The following is an 18,653-nucleotide window of genomic DNA, read 5'->3' as shown; positions in this document are numbered from 1 at the left end:
CTGGTTGACCTATATCAACCTTACACCGATCGGCCTCTCAATTAGTTTCATTTACACATTCTTGTCACAGCGTAGGAATGCACAGTGTTCCCGCCCAACAACTTGTTCGCCTAATTATTTAAGGAGCGTTAACCAGTGTCGGGTGGAATTAGCGCGCTAACTAACGGTAACGTTAGCCAGCGGTCCCAGCGGGGGCAGCTCGGGCCCCTCCACTTTTTTGCCAAGACGCAACGTTGACATGGACGTTCAGTTTAGCCATCGGCGATGTCCGCTGCTTCCACGGCGGGGAGTAAAACCGATGGACTGCCGGCTCCGTGCTGCCGATGGCCCGCTGATTCGGGCATTGCTGTTTTTTGTTGCATGGTGTCATAGCAACGACTACGACTCGCAGCGCCGGCGCATTATTTCCGTTTTCAAAAACCGAACCTAGCCTAAACACACTGACTGTGTTTGACCAGTAGGGTTGTGTATTGGCAAGACTCTGGCGATACGATGCGTATCTCTATACACGGGTCACGATTAAATATATTGCAATATATTCCGATACTGTGCGATATATTGGGATTTTTTTTAAAGTATAAATCTTAGAAAAACTAATATTTAAAAAAAGACATGATTTTCATAAAAGTCAAAGAAGTTTACTTTAGGTAAACAATTTAGTACACAGAAAATCAAATTTTTATATGCCAAGGGGGTAAGCTTCTCCTCGGAACGCGTAGCTCCTATGGCGCCATTTTGATGCTAACAAGCCATCCCCTCCCGTTAGCATTTGGATTCATTCAATTTTGACGTCACTTTGACAGCGAATAACTTTACATCTGAAGCGTTTAAAGACTCTATTTGTCCATTGTTTATTTCTAAAGAAACACGACAATGTATAAAAGGCTCCATTACCTTGTACCTCACGTTATGGCTCCGTAGCAGACGCTTTTGTAAAAATAGGCTAACGATTGGGTCATAACCACGCGACTTACTGTCGCATAGTAGAGAAATTACTGTACAGGAGAAGCTCGCAGGCAGTTTTGACTCACATTAACTGTTTAAGTTTCATTACTAATGTTAACTAGCATGTTAGTGATCAATAATTAGCCTGTGCCCATGTTATCTCCTTACATATACCTACGCTCTCCGTCTCTGTAAGATTGGGAATGATTGAGATTTCTCTTGGCACAGCTACCAGAAGTCTTCCAACTTTCAGACACGTTGCTCACGTCACATCTACGTCGTCAAGCTCAGTTGGAGGCTGCTCAGTAACGCTCAGCGCTCACTGGAAAAGTGCTTCTAATATCCTTCACTGGTCTCCGTCCAGAGACACAGGATCTGTTGGTCCATTATATGTAAATGGACACTGCTAGGCACTGTTGGGCAAGGACACTAGTGGTGCGTCTCAGCATAGCCATCTAGCGGTAGGGGGTTTAAACACAACATAAACGTGAACCACTGTCTTACATGAATATTTTTTAACGTTTAAAAAAAATTAAAAATTTGAAAATCGATAGTATTGTGAAATAAAATATTGTGATACTCAAGTCTATCGTTTTTTTTTTTCTTCTTTTTTTTTTTCTTACACCCCTATTGACCAGTTTTCTCTACCTGGAGACAAATTTACTCAACAGTTAGAGGCGCTAAAGTCAAGTTTAAACTGTTGTATATGCTATGTATATTTGCTTCATGCAAACATTCACATATGTAGCATACATGTCAGTCCTTGTAATTAGTTGCAAACTTTCTTTGTGGTGAGGAAACAGACATAAAATAGGGAGCAGAAAGTCAAGTATAAGTTCATGTGATGAGCATCAGCTGTCTGGATGCACCCAGAGCTGAGTTAACCAGTTACTGTACTAGAACAGGCTGGCTGTGTAATGATTGGCTGAGCATGGTTGTTTACAGCATGATCCAGACCATATAACATGTAGAAGAGCAAGACGCCTGGCTGTTCATTAGTTATTCCAAGGGCAGTGAATCCCCTCTCGGTACTTTGGGTTGTACAGTTATGTAATCAACGCCGTTTTTATTTTTCCTTTTTATATCTTCCCCTACAATGGCAGCATTGCTCTGCTTTTTTCTTTCAAATACAGGATCACTATACATATTTGGTAGGAAGTCTTTTATGGGGCTTGTGGAGTTGTATCCTAGAGTCCATTTGAGGTAAACGGCCAGAAACCGTTAGCAGCCCAAACAGTTAGCAGAGTTGATGTGAGTGCCGACCATAAATAGCTTGGTTATGTGCTCCCTAAAATGGGGGGGGGGGAGAGGAGAGAACATTTAGATGGACACGTACATTGAAGAAGCCCAGGGATATCCAGCTGGTTTTGGCAATTGTGTATGCATATCACCAAAGTGCTTAATCAAATGCTGCAGTTAGTTCAGCACACATACAACAGTTTGGTTACCAGCTGGTTGGAACTGCAGGCTGTGAGATGAGGTTCAGCTGACAGTCTTCGGTTAGTAGTTATTAGTCATCATGGGCTTTTTTTTACATGCCGTTTGCGCTCTAATAATCATTTTTGGTGAGTTCTGCCATAGAATGCACTGCTCAAATCAAAATCCAAGACTATTTCTTCAGAGTAGCATGATCTTATTTGCTAAATTCCTTATTTTTTATTTATCTCTACAACGAAAGAACTGCCTCATCAGGCCCCCCCCCTTGGTCAGTCGACGCTAGCAGGTATTTTGTTACCTTGGGCACTTCCAGAATTGCACCTTTTTTATTTTAGAAGGGAAATGGTTAGAGCCTTAGTGGTCTACTGACGATTAGTCGATCTACAGAAAATGAATCGGCCACTGTTTGAACAACTGATTCATTGTAATTTTCAAGAAAATGACCAACCATTCTCTAGTTCCAGCTTCTAAATGTGGAGGATTTGTTGCTTGTTTGACAAAGCAGGACATTTGATGATGTAACTTTGGAGTATAGGAAATTGTGATGGGCTTTTTCCACTTTGGGGAGGGGGGGGGCGGGGCAGTAGACCATGAAAACCAAGTTGTCATGGGCTAATCTTCTAAATATGCCTACCGTTTGTCTACTGCTGGCATGTTGGCATGCGGCCCCGCCACAGATGCTCTTTCTCACCATAACAGCACTTGGTGTTGCAGTTCAAGAAACTATCAAACTCCCAACATATTTTCTTTCATTTCTCCTCATATTTCTGTGTGTGGGTGTGTGTGTTTCTCTTTTCCTACATATTTAATCTTGCAGAAGGAGCAGAAAATGGAGTATGTTTTTATTTTACCAGCTCTCTGCTCTGTTTCTCCCACAGGTTTGAAGTCCTGACCTCAGTGCACCTGGTACGGCCTTTTCTTCTCCTCTGGGCCCAGCTGTCCTCTACTCGTCTTCTTCTTCTTCTTCTCCTTGTGAGCAGACATGCCTCCAGCAGTGGGTGGGCCCGTGGGGTACACTCCTCCTGAAGGTGGCTGGGGCTGGGCGGTTGTAGTGGGGGCCTTCATCTCCATCGGCTTCTCCTACGCCTTCCCCAAATCCATCACGGTGTTCTTCAAAGAGATCGAGGTCATCTTCGATGCCACGCCCAGTCAGGTGTCCTGGATCTCCTCCATCATGCTGGCTGTCATGTATGCTGGAGGTGAGTGTGCACTTGAAAGTGTTCCATATTAGAGAAAACAACTTTTTTTTTTTTTTAAGTTCTTTTTATTGGTATTTAACACACAACGAAACAGATTTGCCTAATTTGATAGGGGACATGTTTTATTGTTCGTACAGTTCAAAAAACCCTTGCGATTTAGACGCGCATGGAAATATTTATATTTCAAATAAGTTGTCTGAACCCTCATTCGTCGAAAATAGTCTAACGTTACACACAGCAGACATGGGTTGTTCCTTTTCAAGTCTTAAATCAGCCGTACATCCACACTAGCCTGAATCACCACCCATAACTTGTTCATTGATTCATATAGGTGTGGTGTTGTGCCCATTGGATGTGCTCCAAAAACCCTGACTGGCACAGTGTCGAGTTTTTCTGCTCCATTTCCAATGTGGCGAATAATAGACGGCACACACGGTGGCATGTTTTCTCCTAATGAATGGGTGTGCGTGTCCTGAAACCCCGAGGTCATCGACGCCGAGGAATGTCTTCTTTCAAATCAAATCTAAAGCACTGCCAGTAGATGGGACATAGCATCGCCAGACCGTACAGCTTTGAAGCAGCTGCAGTTTACAATTTAAAAAAAAAAAAAAAGAGAATGTATTATACATAACAACAAAAGAAGGGAATTTGATACACCGGATTACACACTCTGCAGGCTGAGGCGCTGCATTTTTATTGTTTACCCTTCACTGGAGCAACACAAACTCTCTCTCTCTCTCTCTCTCTCTCTCTCTCTCTCTCTCTCTCTCTCTCTCTCTCTCTCTCTCTCTTAATTTAAAGAGCTTTATTGGCATGACAAGACATTGCTTATGTTGTCAAAGCAGACAACATAAATAAAAGGAAATTTAACAATAACTGGCACAACCTGAACACCAATTTAAACATAAGGTGATAAAGTCACTCACTCACTCACTCACTCACTCACTCTCTCACCTCTTATTCAGTAACTTGAGTTACACTTACTGCTGAAGGGAGAGCCTGAGACAATGTGAGAAATGGATACTCTGGAGTGATGGCAAACAAAGATAGTCTCGCATTGCGAGACCTCTCCACAGCGCTCAGTCAGGACCAAAGAGGTGTCCCTAGAGAGCTCCAGGCCCCCCTACTGAGGCTCTTAAGGCTCTCAATACTCAGATCCAGTTTCATATCAGATGTCTCTCTTTCTGTCTCAAGACACAAAGCAAGTTCCCTCCTCATTCAGTTCAAATGCACTCTTTGATGATGGTGTCTTACATGTAGGGTGTGCAGTGTGGGGGGGGGAGGAGGAGGAGGGAACTTTCTAAACTGTACAACAGTAGAATTCGGCATTCAGGAGAGGAAACTGCTGAGGTGACACAGAGGGGAGGAGTGAAATTGCACAAAAAGAGCCAGATGTTGAAGTAGTTTTCCAATTCTTTCAAATTCTCCTCCCCTGTTTCAAAATTCAGCCAGCTCACCAGTTAATGACGTCCTGATGTCGCCACTGGTTAGACATGAGGAAGTGCACGTACACACTCCAACGAAAAAGACATGCGTGTTAATTTATTGGGGCTGCCTGACAGCTGACTAACTGTGTGAACCAGTTAAAAATGCTCAGCGCAAAGGAAGAGGAGGATCTGAGAGTCTGATTCGGTCTCCCCTTCTTAAGGCAGGAAACCAACTGCAACAAAGCAAAAGAGTTGCATCATGTTCAGCTGCCGATACATAGTCACCTCTTTTAACAAACCACACTGTAAACAGGATACACACATATGTGGTTTTCAGTCTATTTATTCATTTCAGTGGTGGAATGTTTACTCAAGTACTGTACTTATTTCAAATTTCAGCTACATGTACTTTGACTTTACCATTTTGCACGTTTTGGAGTGCAGTTCATGTCTTATTATAGGTTATAGCCAGTGTTTTTCCTTTTTAGGATTTTCTTCTTTTTTTTTTTTGTAGCAGTGGGGGCAGGTCTGTCCGAACAACCTACACTTAGAACGGACCCCCCGCGGTGACGTTTTTGGTGGAGCGGTTGGTTTAATAGTCGACTCGGAAGAAAGCAAACGTTTTGACAATAAACTACATCAACACAACAGTATGTGGAGTTAAACTGGACGGGCCCAATAACCTCTGAATAGTTGTACTGGTTGTTAAATTGCAATGTGGGGGGTGCATTATGTCGGCAGGAGAATTTAAAAGGCAATTTGTGTACGGCCCCATTTCTGATACCATGGCGGTAGAAATTTTTGCCATGGTGGGCCGCCACTACAAAATCAACATAGAGGAAACGCTGTATAGCGCTCGGTAACATGACTTCAGTTGTATCTGTGTTCTTTGTGTTTAACCAAAGTAGACCAACTCCCGACAGTGGGAACTGCCAATTGAGGGCTATTTGTGATTATATTTTATTTAACTAATAATCACATTAAGAGCTCAACTATGACATTCCACTTCACAATAAACTAGCTCACTCCAGTAAGATTTCATTGTCTTTTGAAGAGTTTTTAATATCTGCAAATTATTTCTTTTTGCCATGTACAATCACAGTGACCCTAACCGCCTTTTTTAACTGGAGTGTGTTACTCAGGGGAAATATCTGAATTAGCAGTATGTACTGCGGTAGTTTGGGAAGAATAACTCAAGGCTCCTTGAAAGTGATCAAACTGTTGCTTCAGTACAAAAGCCTAGTAATGATGCCAAGAGCCTGACTGACTTTAGTCTCTTTTAAAAAAAATTCTAGGAGGAGTATTTTTTTTATATATACACAAATTGTGATGGCTTATTAACAGGAAGCTGTTTGTTATTGTTGTATTCAGGCCTAATGTAAATATTTTTGTGGGAACTGTCGAAAGGACTAATTATTCCATTTGGAAGGAAAGAACACTGGCTTATGTAATCGCAATGGGTGACTTATTTGATAGTTTTTGTAAACCCCTTTTCAAAGCCAGAGTTCACAAGGTGCTTCACAGATGCGTACAAACCACAATGCCATGAAATAGTTTTATGGTCAAAGAAATGAAACGAAATGAAAAGATACAAAACATATAAAATATAAATGCTTTGAGCTAACTCTGGAAAAAAAATTGACAGGTGGTCCAGCAGTTAATCTAGAAAGTGGACCTCTTTGTCTAAATGGTCATATATGGCGCCTACCCAGCTCTACTCGGCTCGGTCGCGGTGCCCCGTCCATTTTCCATTGCAGATTTCGTACCGCCTCATGCCTGAGGCGAGCGTGGCTGGTCGTCATAGCGACGCCGCAGGAAACTGCCGTGACCTAGTGCGACACACACACACAGAACGTCGAAGGTGTGTTGTTTTTGACTCTCGGCATGGGGCCGTTGCCACAGCCAGAAGACAAATTTAGTTTCAAAAGAAGCTGGCGGCAGCAAAAAAAACGCCGCTGGCTAAACTATTTAAAAATGGCGGGTTTTTTCAGGACACCCCCGTCTGTCGCTAGCAATGATGACGCAGTGATTAGTGACGATTCTCGCCGACCAATCAGTCTGCAGGTTTTCACGTCACCTTTTGGTATCGCCTCAGCTCGCTTGGAACCTCAACGGAGGCGATACTAAAAAAAGTACCTGTTAGCCGGTACCAGGGACTTTTTTTGAGTCGAATCGAGCCGGTACCATGTAATGGAAAAACGCCAACAGTTGGAGATTTCCCTGAACTTGTGCGCTTTCTTTTAAAAAAAACATTTTTAACGCTGGCAAACAACAAAAAGGAGATCCTAAAACCACAAACGTGGACCGCTGACGAGCCCTACTCTGTGTCTTTTGACTCTATTGTAGCTGAAATGACCAAATATATTTAAAAAATATATATAAAATAAAAAATCACATTCAGCAGAACTGGGGATTTAATAAGCAGTATGGAAAAGAACAGAACAAATGAAGAGGATAGCCTGAAGGAGAGCGTCAGCGTGTGTGTGTGTTTGCGTGTGTGAATTTGTGCATGGGTGCACATCCGCTCGTTTTAATGCAATAAGCGCTAGGGATTACAGGATATTGATATGATTAGGCATGGGAGGGGGAGTTTAGATTTAAGCAGATTTTCAGCAAATGAATGAAAACACGTGAAATGATTGTCAAAGTTGGCTTCCCAGGAGTACAACAGACACATAGGAAACACTCAGGAGCCACTTTAATGTACACCTGTACAATCTAATGCAATTAAGCACAACTATGGTGTTGTACTAGACGGCATTGTATTGAGAGGTCTTCCTAATATTATCTCCTCTTTGTGTATAAAAATAAGGACAAAACATTAAAGCGCCCATATTATACTCATTTTCAGGTTCATAATTGTATTTTAAGGTTGTACCAGAATAGGTTTACATGGTTTAATTTTCAAAAAACACCATATTTTTGTTGTACTGCACAGCTCTCTCTCACTGCTGTAGATCCTCTTTTCACCTGGTTTCTGTTTTAGCTACAGAGTGAGACCTCTTTTCTTCTTCTTCTTCTTCTGTACTATCTTTGATTGCACTCGCACATGCTCAGTAGCTCAGATGTAGATCATGTCAGCTAGCTAGCTCCATAGAAGTAAAAGACTTTGTTGTTTCTCCAACTTTGGTCAGTTACAAGGCAGGATTAGCTGGGAGACTTCTAAATGAGGGCACGCATGTAAGTAGTTCTTTTGTAGATTATGGTGAACTTGTGTGTGTTGTAGCAGTGCTTTGCTATTGAGAACGAGGTACCATGCTAGTGTTAGCATTAGTGTTAGCATGCTAATGCTAACGCTACGAGCTAACTGTTGCAGTTAGCCAGCTCATTTCGGATTGTGATGTCACAGTCCGAGCCGATTTTGAACAGCTCACCAGGAGACTGAAAGCAGGACACATTCAAAAACCGTATCTCACTCAAAACAGCATGGATGGATTTTTTTCAAAGTTTGTATGTGTGTGGAAGCACCAGAGACACAAAATAACACCCCAAATACCAGAAAAAGTGATTTTTTTCATAATATGGGCACTTTAAACCCCTCAACGGTGATGCCAGTAACGAGTAATCTAACGCGTTACTATTTCCAAACCAGTAATCAGATTAAAGTTACTTAACCAAGTCACTGTGCGTTACTATTTTTATCATCTTCCTTAGTAAAAATATATATTTTAGCTTACTTCTTGCGTCTCGGGGAGTGCAGTCACGTATGTGACAAGTCACGTTTTCAGCATGAGGACAGGTCACGTTTTCAGCATGAGGACAGGTCACGTCTTCAGCATGAGGACAGGTCACGTCTTCAGCATGAGGACAGGTCACGTCTTCAGCATGAGGACAGGTCACGTCTTCAGCATGAGGACAGGTCACGTCTTCAGCATGAGGACAGGTCACGTCAACATGAGGACAGGTCACGTTTTCAGCATGAGGACCGGTCACGTTTTCAGCATGAGGACCGGTCACGTTTTCAGCATGAGGACCGGTCACGTTTTCAGCATGAGGACCGGTCACGTTTTCAGCATGAGGACAGGTCACGTTTTCAGCATGAGGACAGGTCACGTTTTCAGCATGAGGACAGGTCACGTTTTCAGCATGAGGACAGGTCACGTGTACCACGCAGCGACACAAACGTAAACAACAATGGAGGGAGGAGAGAGATGCGCGTTTTCTAGCTGGAAATCCAGTCACTATTTAGAGTTTGTGTCAGCTAAAGACGGCAGTATTAAGGTTGGTTGTTCACTCTGTGCTGGTGCCGACAAAGTGCTATCTAGCTACAAAAACACTACGTCAAATTTGAAGAAACATTTGGAGTCGCAGCACTGCAGTCAAACTTACAGAGCAAGTCCCAGCAGGTGGTGCGAAGCAGAGAGCAGGAGGTCCCCCAAACAGCAAAAGCTGGACTTCGGTGCAAAACCAGTAAGTGGGGGAGAGTTGAAGAAGTTGGTCGGGCAGTATGTTGTAGGGAAATGCTGCCCTTAAACACGGTTGACTCGCTCTCTTCCGTGCCGTAATAAACCAGATCCCGACTACTGGCAATGCCGAGCTGCCTCACAGTAAACCGGTTGTCATTTTTATGTTGAGGCTGTGGGGGTGTTGTCGGCAGTTGCTGAATGTTACTAATAAAGTAACTTGTAATCTAACTTTGTTACTTTTAAACTCAAGTAATCTGTAAAGTAACTAAGTTACTTTTTCAAAGTAACTGTGGCAACACTGCCACCTAATATAATGTAGTCCAGAACAACACCACACCTAATTTTACACATTTAAGACGATGTCAACACAAACGTAACATTTATAAACTTTTGTAAAGGTAGAATTTGTAGCCGAGCTGTTGTATTGGATTGCATTACGTTGTGCAGGTGTTCCTAATGAAGTGGCCACTGAGTGTACTTAGACAAAAGCCAAGTGTAGCATTCACACATCCAGAGAACATCCGGGCCAAAGTAGAGAAGAATGAATAGTTTTGACATTTTAGGAAATGCCCTCATTTGCTTTCTGATGTCTGTATGGTGAATATTAGACTGGAACCAGTTACAGCTTAGCTTAGCATAAATACTGGAAACGGGGGGGAAACGGTTAGCCTATCTCTGTCCAAAGATTTAAAAAGAAAAAAAATACAACTACCAGCAACACTAAAGCTTACTTGTGAACACATTTGTATTTCGATGGTTTTATCCTCCAATCCATCCTTTTATTTTTTATTTTTTTCTTCTTCTTTTTTAACCTTCGGATAGAACGGGCTAGCTGTTTCCCCCTGTTTTCAGTCTTTATGCTAAGCTAACCATCTTCTGGCTCCAGCTTCGCGTGACAATGGTATCCATGGTCTTATCCAACTCTGAAAGAAAGGGATTAAGCATGCTTCTGTCCGGATGGAGGGATGATGTGTGCTGTGTGTAACGTGAGACATTTAACTGTTGGGGCGGCTCCAGTCAGCTGTTTCTCCTGTCCCTCTTCTCTTCTATTCTGTTGTGTTTGTGGTCGGACTGACATTTGCTCTGTAACGAATGGCTGGCTAAATGAAAGACAAGTACATTGTCATATAGGATAAAATCAACAACCCTTTGCACAGTAAGAAGCAAAAGCTAAAAAAATAGACTAGAGATCGAGCGATAATGTTTTTTTTTCAAGGCCGATATTTGGAACCGATATGTGTTAACAGTGAAAATGAAATTTTTTAAGTCAAAACTAAGATTTAGGAATTGATAGGTTGAATATTAAGTCTGCATGCTTTCAGACACATCTTATACAATATATTACATAGGGTTATTATGTGTGTGTGTAAACCCCACGTGCCTGACTGTTGATGGGGGGGCCCTGTGTGGTGAGAGTTAGAGGAAACATCTGGGTATGACACCATGACAGGATCAGGAGGCCATGAGAACTAATGTTCTCAAAGTGTAATTACTATGTTTTGTGTGAAGAAGAGCTGAATAACAACTTATGTAATCTTCACCTGTGACCTTTTTGGAGGGGGCCTACCCGACAGCAGAGACCACCTAACTGGGGGACCCCAAGTGTTAGGATTATGTGATTGACATGTGGTTCTCCAGATGTGAGTCCAAACAGTATAAAGGGGTCCGTTAAAGGTCCCATGGCATGCTGCTCTTTGGATGCTTTTATATAGACCTTAGTGGCCCCCTAATACTGTATCTGAAGTCTCTTTTATATAGACCTTAGTGGTCCCCTAATACTGTATCTGAAGTCTCTTTTATATAGGCCTTAGTGGTCCCCTAATACTGTATCTGAAGTCTCTTTTATATAGGCCTTAGTGGTCCCCTAATACTGTATCTGAAGTCTCTTTTATATAGACCTTAGTGGTCCCCTAATACTGTATCTGAAGTCTCTTTTCCAGAAATTCAGCCTTGGTGCAGAATTACAGCCACTAGAGCCAGTCCCACAATGAGCTTTCCTTAGGATGTGCCATTTCTGTGTCTGTAGCTATTGAGGAGGAGAGGGGGGGCACTTTGCTCGTTTGAAAGCCATGTCGTCTCGCGCTCATGGGTGGGCCAAATTCTCTCGGCGGGCAAAGCAGAGAAAGGGGAGGTAACCTTGCTCCTTATGACCTCATAAGGAGAAGATTCCAGATCGGCCCATCTGAGCTTTCATTTTCTCAAAGGCAGAGCAGGATACCCAGGGCTCGGTTTACACCTATCACCATTTCTAGCCATGGGGGACCATAGGCAGGCTGGGGGAACGCATATTAATGTTAAAAAACCTCCATAAAGTGAAATTTTCATGCCATGGGACCTTTTTAACTTATTGTTCAGAGAGAAAGGTGGTCTTTGCATGATCTGTGTATATATGACTGTCTCTCCCCCTCGAGCGTGTAGGTTTATAGATCTGAATAAGGCTGTATCTAGTCTGAAGACCTCTGAGTCAGTATCTGTGAAGTCTCCTCAATCCATATAATCGGTCTATCCCTAAATTAGATTTAGGACTATGTCGTCACCGCTGGGTTCAGTGTGGACACGCGTTTTCTTCCTCACCTGTGGATGCTGTGTCAGAGTGTAGCTGAGGACAAGTCTTTCTTTTCTTCACTCGGTGTTCTTTTCTTTTCACATAGAGAACGAGAGCAAATGATGGAGGGAGGCGGGGGAGAACAAATTGTTTATATAATATCTCTGAGAACACTACTCACTGCCCTCTTTGTGTTTTGCCAGACGGCAACAAAGACTGTCACTACCGATTTAGTTTGTGTGTGTGAGCGTTGAGTGGCTGCAGATTCATCCCTGTCCTTGTACAGGTTCACTTTTGTTCACCCGCGGAGCTTCCAACAAGCTCCAATTCATGCTCTAGTCCTGGGTGTCCCATGGGTGTTCTGGTAGAGTGTGTGTGTGTGTGCCTCTGTGCTTGCCTCTTTTTTTTATTTTTTATCTCCTCCCTGTCTGCAACACGGAAACCCACCACTCCCGAACACGGCAACCCGCCAAGACGGCCTTTGTGCGAGCTAGTCAGACCCTCACTGACGGACACGACCCAGAAACTGGGGAGGGATTTAGCGAGCGCATGAGTGAGTGAATGCCCGTGCATCCAGAGCTGCCGCCGAGCACATTGTCAGCTGCCGAGTTTCAGGGGCAAAGGTGTGTGTGTGTGTGTGTGTGTGTGTGTGTGTGTGTGTGTGTGTGTGTGTGTGTGTGTGTGTGTGTGTGTGTGTGTGTGTGTGTGTGTGTGTGTGTGTGTGTGTGTGTGTGTGTGTGTGTGTGTGTGTTTGGGTGGGTTGGCTCTGAGGAAATGGATGCCAGCTGACACCACAGCAGTAGTGATTCTAGAAAGAGAGTGGATCTTCAGAGATCATTTCTTTTCAACTTTTCATTTTTTAACTTTTATTTTAGAGCCGCATAGATTGATCGATTTAATCCATTTAATGAATCGCCAACTATTTTTAATAATCAATTCATCGGAGTATCTCTGACACAAACAAACAGCATATAGGTTGCGTCCGAAATCACATAGTCCACACTACGTACTCAACATGTATACATACTTTTGTGTAAATAAACAGTAGTGTGTATCTTTTCAGACACACTTGAGCTGTTATTTTCAACGTCCCTTCCTGAGGGCCTCGTCCTTGCCGTTGGAGACTCGTAACCATGGTAACCCTCGCTGACCTCGGCTTTAGCAGCATCGCCAGATAATGCTTAAATAACTACGCCTACGGTCGCAGTGACAAAATCACAATTAAAAATATGTAGAAATGTACAGTAAATGAAAGTTATTGATATTACAGAGCTCCTTGCTTTCTGAGTCCAGTGATTGCATACTGTCCTATTTTACCGGAAATAGTATGCAATTCACGTACTATTTGTTTCTTAAGGTTTCGTAAATACTAAAACATCTCACATATTGTTTTAGCCTACTAAATGGCATGTTGGTATGGAATTTGTGTTAATTTGTTTTCCTATTTTTGTCCTTTTTGGAAGGAGCCAGGCTAACTGTACCCCCGATCTTGGATGAGATCTCAGTTCAAAATTCTTATCATCTTATCAACTCTTTGCAAAAATAAAAGTCAATTGAGAGGATTTCCCAAAATGCAGTGGTTGTAGTTCAGCCCTGTCGTCATGCAGTGTAGCTGCACACAGAGCTGCTGTTGTATTCACGTCCAGCATCCAGTGTTGCTCTATAGGCATGGGAGTCCCATTCATAGTGGAACGCCTCCACTCCCCTTTCTTCTTCCCATCTCTTTTTTTTTTTTTTTTTCTTCTCTCCTGTTCTCCTTTTTTCTTATCCTCTAATTCTTTTCTCCTCTCCTTATTTTCTCTTCTCGTCTCTTTTCTTCTCTCTTCTCTTCTGCTTTCCTCTTGTTCTCTTCTTTGCTCTTCTTCTCTCTTAACATGCGAGTGAAGGTGTGAGTCTAGACGGCTGGATGAGGTGGTTAAAATGTGTAACTGTTTGGTCCAGTTATCCCCTGTACTGGTGTTTTCACGGGAGATGTTCCATTAAAGAACATCAAAAGTCTAAAAGTCTTCCTGGCTCTTCTTCTCTCTTCTTTCCTCCTCTTTTTCTTCTTCGCTCCTCCTCTCTCTTTCCTTACATTTTAAATCCTCTCCATTAACTTTCACTCTGTGTGTCCTTGCACTGCCTGGCTCCCTCTACCTCCCCCTTTTTATTCTTCCTTCTCTCCCTTCTTCTTCCATGAAACATTCATGCAACCAGCGCTGTTACACAATCAGTCATTGTCCCTCTTTCATTTTTGCCACCATAGCACCACCTGTCGGTGAAAAGTTGAAATGGTGAGCCGACGTAATATCTGTCTCGCACTACAATGTCTCTGTCACTATTTTTATCTGCATATAACCTGTACATGTGCATCGGGCTGCAAGAAACATTTGTTTTCTTTATTCATTAACCTGCAGATAAATTGTTTGGCCAATCAAATGACATTTACAGTCTCTTAAAGCCCAAGGGGATGTCTTCAAATGTTACAACTAGTTGGTGATTAATCCTTGTTAAGATTCAACACTACAACACTGCTTTCATCTGATTTCAGTATTATGTATCTGTGCTTTATATGACATCAGTTCTTTCTCTCCAGGTCCAATCAGCAGCATCCTTGTGAACAAATTTGGCAGTCGGCCAATCATCTTACTCGGCGGCTGTCTGTCGGGGTCGGGACTCATCGCGGCCTCCTTCTGCAACACCGTGGAGCAGCTGTACTTCTTCATTGGTGTAGTGGGAGGTCAGTCATTTACCCAGAGTAGAGGGAATTGTCAAATGACTGGTTAACTTACTGTGAGCTCTTGTGTTTGGGCCACATGTGGATTTAAAACCATTTTGCTTGTCCATTTAAACACAGAGTCCATACAAGTCTTCTCCTGCAAAAAAGAGATCTTTATTCACTCGGAGGGTAATGATACATTGATATAGCAATTCAATGATCAATGATCTAATATCATTGATGCAAAGTGAAAATATTGATACCGATTGTCTTTAAGATGCACCTAATTAATTATTTTTATTATTTTGCCCTACGTACTCAACATGTATAGATACTTTTGTGTAACTAAACAGTAGTGTGTATCTTTTCGGACACACTTGAGCTGTTATTTTCAACATCCCTTCTGAGAGCCGCCTCCTTGCCGTTGGAGATGCTGACTTCGTCTTTAGCGGCATCGCCAGATAATGCTTAAATAACTACACCTAAGGTCGCAGTGACAAAATCTGAATTATGTAGAAATATAAAGATTATTGACATTACAGCGCTCCTTGGTTTCTGTCGGTTTGGCTGTTAAGAACGATGTCGATACTACCGCATTTCATTGTGGGAGTTTTTATTTTATTTTATTGAAATGCTTAGTAAGAACATTTTGAAATCCTATTTTAGGTGTTTTTGGTGAGTTGATAGGAATGGAACTGATGTTAAATGGGCATATTATATTGATCGCAGGTCAATTTAATTGAAATCCTATTGTGGCAGACTTTGTGAAATCAGCAAATTTGATCGCATTCTGTATAAACTATTATTCACCAAATATTTTCACCGGTTTTCCTTCACCAGAAGAATTCCTTTATTAATCCCCAAAATGTACCCCTTCTTTTCGGTTTCCTCTCCCACCCTCCCTCCCTCCCTCTCTCTCCTCCAGGTTTGGGACTGGCATTCAACTTGAATCCAGCCCTCACTATGATCGGTAAATACTTCTACAAGCGGCGGCCCATCGCCAACGGCATCGCTATGGCGGGCAGCCCCGTGTTTCTGTCCACCCTGGCCCCTCTCAACTCATGGATGTACGATCAGTTTGGCTGGCGAGGCAGCTTCCTCATCCTGGGCGGACTTCTGTTCAACTGCTGCGTGGCCGGCTCCCTCATGCGCCCCATCGGACCCAAGCCGCAGCCGGCCAAGCCCGACTCGGAGGCGGGGGAGGTCAAGGCGGTGGATCCGGTGCAGCCGCAGCCCAAGAGGACCGTCCTGCAGACCATCAACTCCTTCATCGACCTGACGCTCTTCAAACACCGCGGCTTCCTGCTCTACCTGATGGGCAACGTCGTCATGTTCTTCGGCCTCTTTGCGCCGCTCGTCTTCCTCTCCAATTATGCCAAGAGTAAGGACATCAGCAAAGAGAAGGCCGCGTTCCTGCTCTCGGTGCTGGCGTTCGTTGACATGGTTGCCCGGCCCTCCATGGGCATGCTGGCCAACACCAGATGGGTCCGGCCCAGGATTCAGTACTTCTTCGCCACTGCCGTGCTCTACAACGGACTGTGTCACGTGCTGGCGCCGATGTCCGTGGACTACACTGGATTCGTGGTGTACGCCATCTTCTTTGGTTTCGCTTTTGGCTGGCTGAGTGCGGTCTTGTTTGAGACGCTGATGGACCTGGTGGGGGCTCAGAGGTTCTCCTCGGCCGTGGGTCTGGTCACCATAGTGGAGTGTGGGCCGGTGCTGTTGGGCCCACCGCTAACAGGTGAGACATCCAGCATGCATCGCGTGAAGGGGTTGTTTTTTGGGGGGAGGGGTGAAAGGTCGCTCTTAAAGTTAGAGAAGCAACCTTGTGACCGGAAGGTCTGTCGGTTCAATCCAGTCAGTCGTTGAGGAAAGTGAAAAAGCAGCACCACCACTGAGCCTCCCCCCCCCCCAAACTGCTCACTGTAATGGTGTGAATGTGTAACTCATCAGGGCGTTCTGGAAAAAAACGAGCATTAGTCAGCATCGGTATACTCCCGCTGAATAAATAAAGGTGGGGGGAAAAAACACTAAAATGACACAGAGTGGATTTATATCAGCAAAATATCTCTAAGAAGTTAGGTGAACAGTTAGAGCTGCTAAGTTATTGATCCATCTTACTATTTTTGATAATTACATTACAACTTTTTTTTTCTTGTCTTTTTTTTTTTTAAAGCAAAAATATCAAATGTTCTCTGTTGTCAACTTGTCTCTTGGTTTTATTTTGGATGTTCATACAAAAGAGAGCCTACTTCTTGACATTTCATTGAGAAAAATCAGCCGATTAGCTGATGAAATGAACGCTTTGTTGCAGCCTCATGTGTACTTGCAGAGGAATGGTGAGTTTTGTACAGCGAGAGAATTGAACAGGTTTCAAATTTGGGGAAAAGGGTATTGACAATCAGGAGAGTAAAAGTCCGAAAGGTGCATTCCTAGTTTTATGTTCATCAGACTGTCCTATAAAGACAATGGTCGAAATGGTCAACAAATCTGATTGGTCTCTCTGTCTTCTGTCCCCCTCCCCAGGTAGTTTCTATAACTACTACGGCAACTATGACTACACCTACATCTCCTCTGGCATCATCCTCATGGTCGCGGGCGTGATGCTCTTCGTAGGAATGGGCATCAACTACCGCCTGCTGGCGCGAGAGAAGAAAGCCGAGGAGAAGATGGAAAAGGAGGAGGCCAAGGAAGAGCGCGCCGCCATGTTGGCGCCTCCCTCGCCGTCGAAATCCGACGCGGGGAAGGAGGAGAACGACGCGAAGGCCGCCGTCACGCTGGACGACGTCGCCAAGATGGACGAGGACACGGTGTAGAAAACGTCAAAAAAAAAAAAGCGTGGCGCACACCCCCTTCACAGAAACCCACACGAGAGTCGCAGCGGCCACACGCCGTCGTTTTTATAGAGCGATAAAACCTTCGTACACAACGCCCGAAGCCATAGAAATGTCCTTTTGTCATAAAAAAAAAAACTGAGACCAGCAGCTGTGACGTGAAGCTTAGCTGTTGGTAATGCTCGTCACCGCAGCTTTTCACCGCGTCGAGACCTCTGGTTGTTGGTATTTGTCGTGCCTTTGGTGAACTCAAGTCCTCCCCCGGAGCAAAAACACCACTTCTATAATATCTCATCCAAACACCAGGGAGACGCACAACGGACAGAAGGACTTTACTCTCAGGGTCTCGAGCTGCCGTCAAAATTTCAGAACCACACCCCCGCGCGAAAACACACGAACCTTGACTCTGGTTTTAGTCAAAACTGAGACTCCGAGTCAAACGGTAGATATTTTTGTTGCAGTACTTGGAAGAATACTGTACATTCTCCCCTCTCCTCACATACTTGCATTGCATTCACTCAAGGGCTGGACGTGAATTGAAAGGACCCCATTCAGATTACTCAAGATGCAGTAAATCTATTTGTTCACATTAGTTCAGAGTGTGGCATTTCCAGGTTTCTATGTAGATTCATGCACAATTTTTTATTTGGGTTCACCACCACAGGGAGCAGTACCATTTTGTAACCCTTAGTGGAGGATATAAGGCACACAAATGGTTTAAAAAAATACAAAGCTATATAGGCAAGTAAGGAAGTTGAAAACTAATGTAGGAATCTTTTGAGGGGTCCAGAGGGTCACAATGCTTTGTGTTTGTGAGTTTATAGCGTGCTTGTACATAAATGTGTTGTGTGCACTGTGTGTGTAATTTCGTGCCATACACCCTCCCAACATGAGCAGCTCATCCTGCGTTGTTGTATTGATAGACCCATTTGAACAAAATGTTCACACAGTTGCACACCCCACATGCTGTGTAACCAGCACTCACGGTATTAAAGGACACCACACCCTGTTTTTTTGAGGAGAAAAAGAGGCTGGGAGTGTGTTCCTGGGTGTGTATGTGGTGCCAAAATAGGACGAGAGGAGTTGCAGTACCCGATACGTTGTTATTTTTTATTTTTTTTAAAGCAAATAACACATTGTAGATTACGGTTCTATCAACAAG

General features: G+C 43.5%; 1 protein-coding gene across 1 annotated transcript in view; it reads left to right on the top strand.

Moving 5' to 3' along the window:
* Positions 1-17,522, top strand: part of LOC120558669 (monocarboxylate transporter 1-like) — a 32,799-nt gene extending 15,277 nt beyond the window's left edge. The window contains exons 2-5 of the mRNA XM_039799778.1: positions 3,261-3,581; positions 14,535-14,678; positions 15,583-16,398; positions 17,184-17,522. Coding sequence (XP_039655712.1) covers positions 3,365-3,581; positions 14,535-14,678; positions 15,583-16,398; positions 17,184-17,473 — 1,467 coding nt within the window. The 5' untranslated portion in view covers positions 3,261-3,364 and the 3' untranslated portion in view covers positions 17,474-17,522. The remainder of the gene's footprint in view (positions 1-3,260; positions 3,582-14,534; positions 14,679-15,582; positions 16,399-17,183) is intronic.
* Positions 17,523-18,653: the final 1,131 nt, after the last annotated feature.

This window comes from Perca fluviatilis, chromosome 5 (assembly GCF_010015445.1).
Source record: "Perca fluviatilis chromosome 5, GENO_Pfluv_1.0, whole genome shotgun sequence".
Taxonomy (NCBI): domain Eukaryota; kingdom Metazoa; phylum Chordata; class Actinopteri; order Perciformes; family Percidae; genus Perca; species Perca fluviatilis.
Note: the sequence above shows the minus strand (reverse complement) of the source record. Positions and strands in the feature narration are given on the sequence as shown.